General features: G+C 49.5%; 1 protein-coding gene across 6 annotated transcripts in view; it reads left to right on the forward strand.

The window, feature by feature from the left end:
* PNKP (polynucleotide kinase 3'-phosphatase) overlaps positions 1–14,588 on the forward strand; it is a 166,229-nt gene that overhangs the window by 26,197 nt on the left and 125,444 nt on the right. For all 6 annotated transcript variants that reach the window (XM_078784345.1, XM_068129150.2, XM_068129152.2 and 3 more), the window contains one exon: positions 1,959–2,038. In XM_078784345.1, coding sequence (XP_078640471.1) covers positions 1,959–2,038 — 80 coding nt within the window. The remainder of the gene's footprint in view (positions 1–1,958; positions 2,039–14,588) is intronic.

The raw sequence follows: 14,588 nt of genomic DNA on the forward strand, positions 1-14,588 counted from the left end.
TCTACCGACTCCTATCCGGCCTTGCTCCACCAGCTCTCTCTGTGCTCTGTCCCCCCAATATTCCTTCAGGTCGCACAAGATCTACCAGCAACCCTCTTCTGGTGAAATTGCCAAAATCAAGACTCTCTGCTCACCTTCACTCTTTCATTCCTCTTTACTCCCACCTCTGGAACAAACTCCCTCACTCTCTTCAATCCCACTCCTCCCTCCAGGTCTTTAAAACAGCTGTTCACCGCCATCTCTTTTCTTCCCCCATCCAAAACCTTGATCTTTTCTACCCCCGCTAATTCACCCCAGATCCACTTTTTTGAAATTCCAAATTCTTTCCTGGAAGTCCTTGCAGTTTCCATATGTTTTATACCTCTCCCACCTCCCCCTCAAGCCCTCTCCCTCCCACAGTTCTCTCGATGTCCCTGCTCTCAAATGTTGTGTTTGTGCCCTTCCCCCTCTCTCCCCATCTTGTCTACCGCTTCCCTTATTTTGTGTTTTATGTGTCGGTTTGACTTTGTGTGTGATTAATGTTAGCTCTTTCACGAGCCTCGATCTTGTATACAAAAAAAAAAAACCTTTACACTTCCATGTGTCATACGGGACATTGCCCTAGAATGCTCGCCGAATATGAAATCTCATGTTTTGTAGGAGCATTAATGATATCTCAATTCGTTGTCGAGTAACATTAAAAACATTTGCTGGATCATATTTACTATGAATTTGTGTAGACATTGAAATTTAATTCGTAAAAACGTTTGAATTTGAAAGAAAATGCCAATTTCTATAAATTCACCCCCAAAATCATATTTGAGGTTATTTTGGTAAATATATTCATTTGTTTTGGATGGGATAGATATCCAGCTCAAACATTTCAGCATTAACTGGCTCTTTAGAGCAATTCCTAATTTTAGCATTTTATCATGTTCCAATATGAAATCCTCCATCAAGGAAGAGGGAATTTTCAGAGCATTGGAAACGAAATTGATGTAGATGAGGAACATGACTGGTTCCAATGTACTGCCTTGGTGCACTCCATCCTCCACTGGGAGAGAAAATAAGAGAAAAGAAGGGAAGAGGGTTCCATTGTTGACAACGCAGTGACTGCAAGAGTGGAAAAAGCCAGAAAACCAGGATTGAAGGCAGTATTTTATGCCACAGGGATCAAGCTTGGCAAACAAAGCAGGATGAGACATGTCCAATGAGACATTCCTAACCTCTGTTTGAAACTTAGGTCCTCAAACCATTGCTGAGAGAGAAGCAGCAACATGTCCAGAGTTGTGATGAGGAGAGAATACAAACTGATGGTCAGAGGTCAAGCTGTTTGAGAAAAGAAAAGAAGATGCTAGAAACAATGATGGATTCCATGACATTGCTTCTAAATTGGAAGGAAGCCTACTGGTCTGTAATTGACAGGATCTGATTTTGCACTTTTCTTGTTGATGAGATGATGTTTGCTGCCTTCCAGGTAGACGAGAGTCATCCAAAGGAGGACAGACTGAAAAGCACAGATGGAGGAGAAGCAAGAGCAGCAGATCAGGATTTGAAAACGTGGGCACTGATGTGATCTGGGCTCATCACAGACAAAGAGTTGAGCCAGGCCAAAGCTTTCTCTACCGTTGAGTGTGAAAGATGCACAGAGTTGAGATGGCAAAGGGTACAAGGGTGTAAGGTGGGGACAGTGGTATGGGTTGAGTACGCAATATGTGGAGGCAGGTATCTAATTGGCACATTCTGCCTTGTATCGAGCTGAGCCTGGGTTGATGCCATTTGAGTGGAAGAAGCGATTGGAGGGGGAGCATCCAACAAAGATGGACTTAAAGGCACTACCATGACTTTGAGGAAGAAGAATGGTTCGAGGGTTCAGCCTTGATATTTGCAAAATGATGTTCTTTACACTTACAAAGAGAGAGTTGACACATGCAGCAGAGGCTTTCCCTCCTGTATTAATAAATATTTTCTTCCATCAGGTGGTGCAATGAGTGACACATGGGAGACGCATGGCAAGCTGATGGTATTCACAAGCTGTAGCGTCCTTGGAAGCAGCATGGTAGGTTTTTGCAGGGCCTGCCTTTAAGCTGCCCTGCCGTTTTGCTGTCCAATCATTTATTTATTTATTTTGAATTTTTTTTTTTTTACTTTCTATACATGTTCTGGTATATGTTTTATTTGTAGATATTTTATTTATAGATATACATACACACACACACACACACACACACACACACACACACACACACATGCACACACACACGCACACACACACACACACACACACACACTAGTGAGGTGAACGAGGTGCTACACACGGGTGGGAAGCCAAAAGCAAACATCCAGTGTGGAAACGGTGAATGCTAAACAATGGAACCAATAAATTTCACATTCCTGTGCCACCTTCAGTCGAACGTGAGACATGGACAGCCGGTTCATGAATAACTTGGGCAAAAAACGGTGAATGGGAAATGATGAGCCAATAAATTCCACATTCCTGTGCCACCTTCAGTCAAACGTCAGGTATTGCTTTGACAGCGGGTTCATGAAGGACTTGGGCAAAAAAACGTACCCAGTCTGAATGGTTCTATATCCAGTCAATGGCAAATCTGCATATGGTGAATCCGCGAATGTAACAGTTAGAAAGTAGAAACCCTCCATCATTTCCTCATTCATTTAAACTCAATATCTCTATTTTCATTCCAAACAGCATCATTCCAATCATACATTAATACTATAACAAAATACTGTGTTAAATCACAATTGTATTGAGATATTATCAAACCAGCCCAATGTTGTCATCTGTTCACTTCCAGATTCGGGAGCAGGTCTGTATTGGGCCAATTTCAAAATCATAATTTGATTGAGGAATCTATAAAAGCTCCTACCTACCTTATGGCATCCGTTGGGACTCCAAGGCGTTCCAAAGAAGGTTTGGCGGGGCTAGCCCCAAAAATGAGGGTGTAGTTTTAGGACAGATGGACAGATAGATAGATGCTCCTGTTTTATTATATACTAGCAGAAGTACCCAGCATTTTCTGGCGGGGGAGGGGAGGAGGAAGGGGAACGGGAGGGGAGGGGGGAGGGGGAAGGGGAACGGGGGGGAGCGGGGAGGGGGAAGGGGAGGGGGGAGGAGAGGGGGAGGGAAGAAGGGGTAGGGGGGAGGGGAGAGGGAGGGGGGAAGGGGAGGGAGGAAGGGGAGGGGGTAGGGTGGAAGGGGAGGGGGTAGGGTGGAGGGGGGAAGGGGAGGGCCAGTCAACAATGACGTTGCAGTTCTCATGGTAGGAGAGCAGCACAACAATCGCGACATCGTCCTGCATCTTCGCAACAACAGCAAGAAGCGGATTTTGGAGACTCACCGATCCTGTGACGCCCTCCAGTACCGGCGTTGCCGGGCGGGGGAAGGGAGACCCGTACATTCCCAATCCGTACATTCACCCTCTCGACTCAAGCTCACTCGGACAAAAGCCTCGCACAAATTACACCGTGAAGGCCCAATGGCCATGTCTATGCCACAAATCAAGTACGTGAGCGAGTCTGGCGCACTGAATTGAAAATATATAGAACGCTCATACTCCGTGAAAAGTGAAGCCGCCGTGTCGCCATCTTGGTTAGCACGACTCGACCAACTCGCTTCGCGGATCTCGTTTGTTTTGAACGTGTCCCAGATTTTAAAAGCCAGACAACTGTTAAAATGCCATTTTGTGCGGCAATAAACTGCTCCATTCGGTTACGGAAGGGTTGTGGAAAGACGTTTCACAGCTGTTTCAAAGACGTTTAATTCATATCGCACAAAATCAACAAAAATCGACACAAAACACGATCGCGTAAAAGGTGAAAAAACGCAATCGCTTTTCGCTCTGAAATACGTGCAAACGTGTGACGAAAATCACCATCGCCCAGCATCGAGTGCCAACCAAGATGGCGCCCGGTAGCTGCATCTCCACCTATGTGGTGTGAATGGCAATGGTCATTCTATATATTTTCAGTTCAATGGTCTGGCGGCGGGGATGGAACATCACATGATCGCTCTGAGCGAATCAGCGAGCTGTGCTGGCACCGGCTGAGAATCCGTGTATAATGTTCCTCGCTGAAATGCGCTGAGGTAAATATGAATAAAAAATATGGATCTCGTCAAATATTTTGAGGTAGGCCATGTCCTTCCCAGGCTCAATGGCCATGTCTATGCCAAATATCAAGCATGTGAGCCTCTCCGTTTAGGAGTCTATCGGTAACATTACACACACACACACAAACTATGTTTTATATATATATATATATCAGTCACTATGCGACCTTCATATCATCAGTGGGGAACCGCCAGCAAGGTGTCCCATACAGCTGCTGCTGCACCTTGCTGGGAGGGATAAGCACCGCCTGCCACGCGGTAACGTTATCTCTGGTATCCACTCATCATATGGAGTCGACCTGGTTCTGTTTCATATGGAGTCGACACTATATATATATATATATATATATGTTGGAATGAGACTTAGAACTTGGGACTCAGAAGACTCAGAGAAAGGAGCAACGGATATATTTATTAGAACTCGTTACACAAGCTTGCGGAGAACAGGGTGTCGCAGGAAGCTCACACAAAATGACCAACACTACAACAAGATGCTCTGAAATAATTCGATTAAAACTTGCTTTATATAAGGAATATCGGGTGTGGTTTTAGCTCACAAGATACAGAGACAGAAACGGGCTCATTGGTCCTCCCACCATTAGTCCCATCCTGTTGTTCAGTTAGTTAGAGGAAGCTCATCCAAGGCCACTCATGGGTTGGCTCAGATAAGGAGATGGTCAGCCATATGTGGCAACATGTTTACAACTTTCTGTATAGAGACCTTGGTTGGGAAAGTACAAAGGGAGTGGGCACTCATAAATGTGTCAGCCTACAGGATATTGGCAAAGTCATGAGGGAGGCTGAGAGATAACAGCTGCAACCAAGGCCAGGAAGGGGAACAAGAGATTATGCCAACACAGGGCAAGAGCTCACAAGCACAGAACTCCTTATTAGGGTATTACACATCCTTAATGCACAAGAAAGGACTAAGTATCTTAAAAGAATACAGCAATCAGTCAAAACAAAACATATAATTGGTTATACTTGGTAACTGGTAAAGCAGTAAGAAAATACAAAGGGGGAGGGGAATAATAGCTCTCCACATACCGCCCTTTTGGATCTAAGATACAAAGTTATCTACGAGCCAATCAAAGGCCTTTATTTCAAACAAAGCAGAAACAATCAAATCAGAAAAGTCTTTCAACATATCACGCGAAGGCAGCCCAGTGAGCATGTAGTACCCAAAGCACTCCACATCGCACCCAGCAGGATGATTCGCGTCCGTATGTGAGTATGCAATGTAAGTCCGTAAAAGCAGGATGATCAAATGGCATGGAAAATCCTCCAAGAGAAGTGAGATAGACAGTGTAAAAGGTTCACTAAACATACCACGCGGATGCAGCCCAGTGAGCATGTCCCGTACCCAAAGTACCACACATCGCACTCAGCAGGATGGATCCGCGGGTATGTGGGTGTAAGTGGGTGTATGTGGGTGTATGATGTAAGTCAGGTGTAGATGGGTGTATGAGGTGAGACCGTAGAGGCATGAAGATCGAATAGCGCGTCAAATCCACAACGAAGACCTCTGGTTCCGCCGGGGTCCACACCCAGGAAGATCTCCCGACCCACCCTTGGAGCACAGAGGTGCGGCCAGGACTCCTCCCCAACGGGAGCTCGCCCAAGCTTCCCCAGGTGAAATCCTTGTAGATCTTCGGCGCTCAATCGATATTCATGTTCATGAGGTCTCTTACATGCTGGTGATCTGGGGAAGACACAACATCATCAGTATCAGGTGGTGGCTTAAACCTATGGCCATAAAACAAAGCATAACGGTCCAAAGGAGGGAGAGCAACTTCCTTTGGGTCAAAGTCGAGATCGTCCGAGGCGATGCTGCTTCCATCGCTACTATCCATGGACGAATCTTCAAAACAATCAGATTCAGAACTCAGTGTATCTCCAATGTTGAGTTCCTCACCATCCAGGCTTGGGGTTGCAGTTGGGTCCAAATCCAGGATTGGGTCAGTGACGTTTGACTCACTGGGAGCTTGTGAGACATAAAGGTGAGCTCGTGAAACATAAAGAGGCAAAGCCTGCATTGAGACATAAACATCAGTCGGGGGCCCTTGCGAGGGGCCCACATCATCATTGGTATCATCATTAGTAACATTATTCTCAGGTGGCGTAGGCCTGCGGCGTCGGCGGCCAGCAACAGTCATAGCCTTACACATCGAGAAAAAATGCGAGGAATCCCTTAGGAACTCGTTGGCGTCTGCATGCGACATGTTGGGGTCCAGAGTAATCGGTCGCCTGGCAGCCTGAAATGCTCTGAGGTCCGCAACTGTGTAATCAAAATCATTATCGGTAATATCAACAATGGAAGAACAATCTTCGGAAGCGGAGATCTCATTGTCGCGGCCCAGTGACTCGTTCGGGTCGTCGTTCCAGGATCCGCGGTCTGCAGTCACGTCGACGGCTGGCGTGTCATCTGGACCCGCGATCAGCTTATCGATCATCACCATGGCCTTTTCTGTTGTCGTCTTCAGTGTCCATCCTGTGGTAAACTTTCTCATACACGCAAGGACTAAAGCCTTGATTATTACACAACTGACCACGATTCCAAGGACTATTGCCAAGGCGGTCAATACCCACTTTACTATCGTACCTGTCCACCCTTTGAACCAGTCAGTAAGCCACTGGTGGGAGGCTTCCCGATCCATTCGATCCCTTGTCAATATATGAGCACTTTCCCTTAACCTTATAATAGCAGCACTGACCCCCTGTGAAGGATCAGGAATAAAAGTACAACATCTACCCTCAATTATCCCACATACCCCTCCTCGTTCTGCCAATAGCATATCTAACGCAACCCTATTTTGCATAACCATTGTACGCAGGTGGACAACCGTGTTCAACATTTCGTCATGTGCTGTAGCGATGGCGTTGGCCACACTTTCTAAGATTAACGCAATTTTGTCAACTAGGGCATGCCCGTACTATATATATGCCCGTACTATATATCTATCTAAAATTATATCCCCCCCCTCTATTTACATGAAATGGTTTGGTCCATTCGCAACGCCAAAGCGAACGGCGAACGGCTTGCGAGTACAGTGACAATCCCCCCCCCTCTATTTACATGAAATGGTTTCGTCCATTCGCAACGACCACAGAACCCCCCCCCCCCCTCTATTTACATGGAATGGTTTGGTCCATTCGCAACGCCGGCACACGCGATCGTTCGCTGCTCTCTGATTGGTTGAATCGTTTTTTGGACATAGCTCGGTAAGTAATTGTCCGATTAATATGAAACCTTGAAAAGGCACATCCTCGGGTCCCCAGCAATATACCTGGCAAGTTAAAAGTATATCGGACCCGTGGTTGTCGAGAAACAGCGGTCACAGACAGACAAACGTACAAACGTACAAACGTACAGAGATTACTGGAATTATAGATAGATGCGGTAACTGCTCATGACCGTCCCAGCCCATGGGAAGAAGAAACTAACGGCCTTCTCCCAATCAGCGCCGTGTAAGGTGGTGGTGTCGTCGTCGTTCCAATAGGTGCTTCGTTGTGTCCTTATGAGTGCAGGGGTATTATACAAGTGTTGTCGCATTTCCATTTCTGGGAAAACTGATCCTAAATAGCAAATACCTCCCCAATTATCAGGTAAATACGGGTAAGCTTTGTTCCCGCATACAAACATGGTCCCGTGTGGAGCCACTAAATGGGTGGTCATGCAAGAGCGAAGGCCTGGGATAGTGTTTGTCCCGTTTTCCCCTTCCCATGCCAACTGGAGGTGTGTGAGGTTATGTAAGGGCGAACTTGTAACATTCACTAACAACCTGTGTTTCCCTTCCCTAGGGTCCGCGGGGAGGGTATCTCTACACACAGATTTGCCTACCATTATTTGGCCCTTTCCTTCTAAGCAGAGGGCCCCCCTTGCCGGCTTAACCCAAACCGGCGCCGGACGTTCCTCAAAGTGTCGGGACTGGATGGGGGGGGAGTACTGGAAAACTCGTTTACACGCGGTTCCATCAGAACCTTGGCTTGTCAGGGTTGTACTAATGCATTTGGTGTCTAGTGGCTTCGAGCACAAATCATTGAGTGATAAGGGTAACACTACCATGGGTATTCCTACTGTGCTGGTGCGGGGAAGGTGCATACACATCCAACACCGTGTCCTGTTCTGTACTGTGGCCATATGCCGTGCGACCTTCCAGTATGTGTTCTCCTCTGGCTTCCTTCTTACTTCCTGGGCAAGCGGGGTTTTAATGACGTAAGCGGCGCAACTAGGTCGTAAGTAGGGTGCAGTTCCATTTGGGATTATCGTGCGAGGGGGCCATATTCCACATTCAAGTATCATTGTTGTATCCGGGCCAATGGGGGTATAATGCAATAAGAGGGTAGTATTCTCAATGCCCTTGCCCCATCGATATCCTGGGGCATATCGACTACTTATGTCCCCAGTGTATGTTCCGTTTTCCACTTTCCTAACCTTAGTCAGGACTAGGCGTGGTCTTGTCATGCGTGCCTGTGGTGTCTTATTGTGTACCACTATAGCTTCCACCCATCTTACAGATAACCACTTAAAGCTTGTTTCCAAGTTACAGCAATTCACCGCTATTTTGTCTCCCCAGCGAGCCGTTATATACTTGACGGGGTAGAGGGGAAATGCTGAATAGTTGTCGGGTCCTGGGTACTTGGGGAGGTCCTTTCTCGATAGCTCAAAGTGCAAGAGCCTATCTTTGGCAGGGGGTTTGCGGCAGCTACCCAGAATTCCCATCATCATGACCGTCATCGCCGCCCTTAGGAGACTGTAGTGCCCTAGACGGTGCATTGTCTTCAGCAGTGTGGGGTGTGGTGTCTTGTGTGGCTTGTGGTGCGGGAATGGACAACTTACAATGGGTGGCGTGGATCCACGAAGGTTTACCCTCGCAGAAGACTGCCGTCGGTGTGACCAGTAGCACCTGGAATGGTACCTTCCACCGTGGCTCCAAAGCAGCCTTGCGGGCGAAGTGCTTTACGAGCACCCAGTCGCCGGCCTGGAAGTCGTGGATGGCGTGGCCTATTGGTTCAGGCAGCGCCTCTCGTACTCGAGCATGGATGCTGCGTGCCACATTGGACAAGCCTATGCAAAATCTCAAAAGCATGTCATCCATTACTGGCAAAGCAAGGGTGGACATGTCCGTTGGTGCTGAAACGGGCAAGCTCATAGGTCGTCCCATTAATATTTTGTGGGGGGAAAGGCCCGTAGTGCGACCCGGGGTGGAACGGATGCTCATCAACGCAAGCGGGAGAGCCTCTGGCCACCTCAAGCCTGTGTCTGCGCAAAGTTTCGCTAGTTTATTCTTTAAAGTCTTATTCGTTCGTTCCACAAGTCCCGATGACTGTGGGTGGTAAACGCAATGGAAGGACTGTTTAACGCCCAACGCCTTCAGGATGCCCTTGACCACCTGCGCCGTGAAATGGCCCCCTTGATCTGACGAAATAATCTGGGGGATGCCAAATCTGCACATAAAATCCCGCACGAGGCGCTTCGCTACTGTCGGGGCATCGGACTTGACGCATGGGTAGGCTTCGACCCATTTGGTGAAGGTATCTACGATTACCAACACATAGCGAAACGACATACTTGGTTCCAATTCTGTAAAATCGAACTCGATAGTTGCGAACGGCCCACTAGGCGGGGGCCGTCCCCCATCATGTGCATGTCTCGGCGGCGCCCCTCTATTGTGTTGCTGGCAGACCACGCACGATCGGCACACTTCGGATACAATCCGTGACAGTCCTGGCGCTGCCCAAGTGTAGTTTATCTGTCCCATCACCCCCCTCTGGCACACATGACCATTCTGATGAGCCATGCGTGCCAGCCAAGGCAGTAAGGCCTGGGGTGCTATAGGTTTCCCCTCAAGGGTCCATATTTCTCCTGGCCCAAGGCGTATCGCCCCTCGCTTGAGCCAGTCCTTGTGTTCGGCCGTCGGTGCAGCGTTCTGCAAATTTATGATATCGTCCTTAGTTGGTGTGGCGGGTGGTCCCACAGTCGGTATGTCAGCAATCTGTGCGGATGTCTTCTTTGCTCATGTCACCATCGGCATGTTGCGTTCTATCTGTTGGTTGGCGGCCTTTCCTGCCGCCTCGTCCGCCCTTGCATTGCCCCGGGCAACGTCAGTGTCCGCCCTTTGGTGGCCACGACATTTAATTACCGCGATAGCGCGGGGAAGTAAAATGCTTCGGAGGAGCCCTTCTACCAACGCGCCATTCTTTATCACTGAACCGGCAGATGTGAGAAAACCTCTCATCTTCCAGATGGCCCCTTTATCGTGGACTACGCCGTGAGCGTAGGCCGAATCTGTGTAAATGTTGACGGCAAGGCCTTCCGCCAAGCTGCACGCTCTGGTCAAGGCGCACAGCTCCGCCTGCTGTGCGGAAAAAGTAGGTGGAAGACGGCCGCTTTCTACCGTTTCGCTATCCGAGCACACGGCGTACCCGGACAACAGGGACCCGTCCCATGCGCGCCTAGCTGATCCATCGACATAATATGTACAGTCGGGGTATTCTAGGGGATTGTCCTTTAAATCAGATCGCACCGTGGAGACTAGCTGCACAACGTCGGCGCACACATGGGGTTCGCCCTCCTCAGGGGTGGGCATCAGTGAGGCTGGGTTGAGTGTCGTGCAACGTTCGATCGTGATGTTGGCTGCAGTGATCAGTGCGGATTCGTATTGCATTAATCTAGTGTTAGACAAATGCTGTGTGCTTCGCTGTAACAACAGCGAAGTGACGCAATGCGGTACCCGTAGCGTTAATGGGTGTCCCATGACGATGTCCGCCGTTCTTTCTACTGCTTACCTGGCCGCTGCCACGGCTTGCAGGCACACCGGAAACCCTCGTTCGACCGGGTCTAACTTTTTACTAAAGTAGGCTACCGGCCGCTCCTTATCCCCATGGGTCTGTGTCAAAACTGACTGGGCGAAACCTCCCACGGCGTGAGTGTAAAGGGTAAATGGTTTTGCATAATCCGGGAGTCCTAATGACGGTGCCGTGACCAACGCCTTTTTCAGCCCGTCAAAACATCGCCTCAATTCATCCGTCCATACCAATGGGTCCGGGGCGTTTGCTTTGGTCGCCTCGTACAGTGGCTTAGCCAGCAGCGCAAAATCAAGTATCCAAGTGCGGCAGTATCCCGTCATACCTAGGAAGCGCAGCATTTGCCGTTGCCAGCGAGGGCGAGGCAACTCCATGATAGCGGTCACCCGTCCAGCATCCAATTCTCGTTTTCCGTGTGAAATGGCGTGTCCCAAGTAAGTTACAACCTTCCGCACAAACTGAAGTTTTGGTCTGCCTACTTTGTGGCCTTTGGCCGCCAAGGCCTTTAATAGGGCCATGGAATCCATTTCGCACGCCTCCTTCGAAGGGGAGCAAATCAACAAATCGTCAACGTATTGCAACAACACTGACCCTCCCGTCAATTCCACATCTGCCAGGTCGCGGTGCAGCGCCCGGGAAAACAGAGTGGGGCTATCTGAAAACCCCTGAGGTAGTACTGTCCAAGTATACTGGCGCCCCCTATGGGTGAAAGCGAACAAGTATTGTGACTCAGCCGCGATGGGCACAGAGAAAAACGCAGAACAAAGGTCGATAACTGTGAAGTATGTTGCGTCCGGCGGGATTGACATCATGAGGGTTTCTCCATTTGGAACTAGTGGGTGTATGCCCTGTATCACCTTGTTCACCTCCCTTAAATCCTGTACAAACCTCCATTTGTCTTTCGACGGCTTTTTTACTGGCAAAATTGGTGTATTACATGGGCTGTTAGTTTCCACGATAATTTTCTGTTCCACTAGGGATTGAATTACTGGTGCTATGCCTACGGCGGCCTCAGGTCGTAGCTTATACTGTTTTACGTTTGGCAAGCGCATCCCCGGCTGCACTGATATCACTAGAGGTTCGGCGTCTCGCATCCGTCCAACCTCATCATCGCTCTGAGGCCATAAATTGTCTGGCACCTCCGCTAGGAGGTAATCCGACTCACCCGGGTCCGTTAGCACTGCCCTCATGGCATAGGTGCCCTTAGGGGGCAACTCTGCTACTTCGAACACTCCATCCCTCCGTTGTGTCTTGAAGTCAATTGAGAACCCTTCGCCATTTTGGAGCCGTTTCAAAGTCCAGCGGCCCCTCTTACACCGATAACCTTGTAAGGGAACTTCTCGTAACCGCCCCACCATCCAACCTACACTTTCCGGTGGCCACCCCTTGGCAGTAGTGAGGGTAACATGGGCGACCGCTCCTTCGGGGTATTGGGTCAACGCACGCTGACTCGAGGTTAGGACTGCCTCGATTCCTATTCCCTCACGGCCGATCCATATCTGTGATAAGTGTAGGGGCGTGCGCTCGCCCAGCTTTTCCTTAACCTTCTCTCGATAATTCTCGTCCTCGCCCGTTGCATCATAGTACGCAGTGCAATGGGGTGGATTATCCTTTAAGTTTTTTATCGAAATTTGGTGCAGTTGTAGCCAATCTCGCAAAACTGAACTGTCCAAACACACATTATCTATGATATGCGTCCAAGTAGCCAGAGCCCCTTCATCCAAGCGCCACCAATACGCGGTGGGGCCGGGCCGAGACAATGCCATCATCAACAAGTCGCGTTTAGATTCCGCGACGTCTACGAAAACTCCCTTCTCTGTACATGAGATTTGACAGCCCAATCGGCACAACAAGTCCCGTCCCAACAAATTTGTCGGGGCGGTAGTGGTCATCAAAAAGGCATGTTTAGCCTCCAGCGGGCCGCATGTTACTCGCACTTCCTCCGAAATAGGAAGCGCTTGGGGTAAGCCCGAAACACCCAGTATTTGAACGTTCCTCGCCGTGGGGCGCAAAGAGGGCAATTGCCCCTTGTTAATTGTGCTGCGAGTCGCACCCGTATCGACGAGAAATTCTAATTGTCTTCCCTCCACGTCCAACGTCAAGGTCGGTTCCTCTGCCGGTGTCATGGTCAAGAGAGGACACTCCTTGGGCGACCCGCCAGCGTCCCGTCAATAGGCCCCTCTATTGTATTGGGGCGGAAACCCCTTACGAGCACTTGGGCAATCACGTCTCCAGTGTCCCATTTGCTTGCAATAAAAGCACGGTTCCTGCGGAACTGGTGGTGCGGAGGGCATAGGTCGTCCTTCTACAGCGCCCCTTCCGCCCAGCCGGCGTTCTGGCGGCCCCCACTGTGACTGGTTTACTGGTTGCCATTGCGGCGGACCCCAAGGCGGGGCCCAGTTCCCCCTTGGTCCATTCTGCATCCCACTATTGGGGGGTGGTCCAGGGGTTTGGAGAAGGGGTCTTGGTGGGTACCAATTTTGGGGAGGGGGCCCTTGCACGGTCCAAGTTTGAGGGTTTTGAGGAGGAGGGGGAAGAGGGGGTGGTATTGTCCATTGTTGTTTTATCTCGTCCATATTAATTAGTCCAAAGTCTTGGTCAGTACAACCATCGCAGTGGTTGTTTTCGTGGTGGATCCACTCTCCGTTGGGGAATTGGCCCCTATAGAAAGGCAAACACCCCCTCCCATGGTCCTCATAACCTCGGACAGGCCCCCACTTCTGGCACTGTTCGCGTATGTGGCTCTGACTCTGATCCCCTTTTTTATTTTGATTAAGTTGAGCCCGTTTCTCCTGGACAAACATTTGCAATACTTCCTCCTTAATATCCTTCTTCTCCTCTAAGGAGGAGCCCGGGCATTGCTCCAGCTTGTCGCATAACTCGTTGGTTGTCATTCCCTTCCAGCCGAAGAGGACGGACTGTACCTGTTTCTTTAATGCCGGCCGAAGCCCCTCGATTAGATATTGATTTACCAATGGTTGGGGTAGCCCTCCCAGCTGCATCGGACCCAGTCCTCCCCAGCGCGCGATGGCCTTTTCTAACCTTTCCCGGTAATCTCCAATTGATTCTCCTGTCTTTTGTTTTATGGCCCCGATTTTTCCCCAATCCGGACCTCCTGCTGGCAACAGCGCCAGCTCGATGGCATCTAGCAGCCGGACCTTCAGTTCCTCCCATTGCGCTAGTGTTATCTGGCCCGCTCCTGCTGCCCTTGGATCGATCATCGGCCACTGTGCTCTTTGTCTAGCCCTATCCCATACCTTGGGCGGGAGCACGGATACTCCCATATGAGTTATGTCTCGATAGTCGCACTCGCCAGCTAAAACCCAATTCGACATGGTTGGTACTATCTGCCGTGGGTCCTCAATAAGCAAATGTTGAATCCTTTCCCGCATTACTGTTAAAGAGGATTCTTTCCATGGTACCCTTTCTCGAACCCCCTGACCTTGAGCATTAACTCCAATAATTTGTACGGGGCACAATGTTTTCCTTCCCTTTATTTCCTGACATTCCAATGGGGTAGCTTGTGAGGTCTCTTTCCCATTACAGCCTACCAGTGAGGGGTATAACCCATCCTGTCCTATCGGTGGCGGGAACCCTGCGATGTCGGTCCCGTCATCTATCCCGTTAGCCCCGAGTTGTGCAAACGGACTTCCCTGGCTCGGATGGTTCTGGG

The sequence above is a fragment of the Myxine glutinosa genome, chromosome 9, assembly GCF_964187855.1.
Source record: "Myxine glutinosa chromosome 9, kmMyxGlut1.1, whole genome shotgun sequence".
Classification (NCBI taxonomy): domain Eukaryota; kingdom Metazoa; phylum Chordata; class Myxini; order Myxiniformes; family Myxinidae; genus Myxine; species Myxine glutinosa.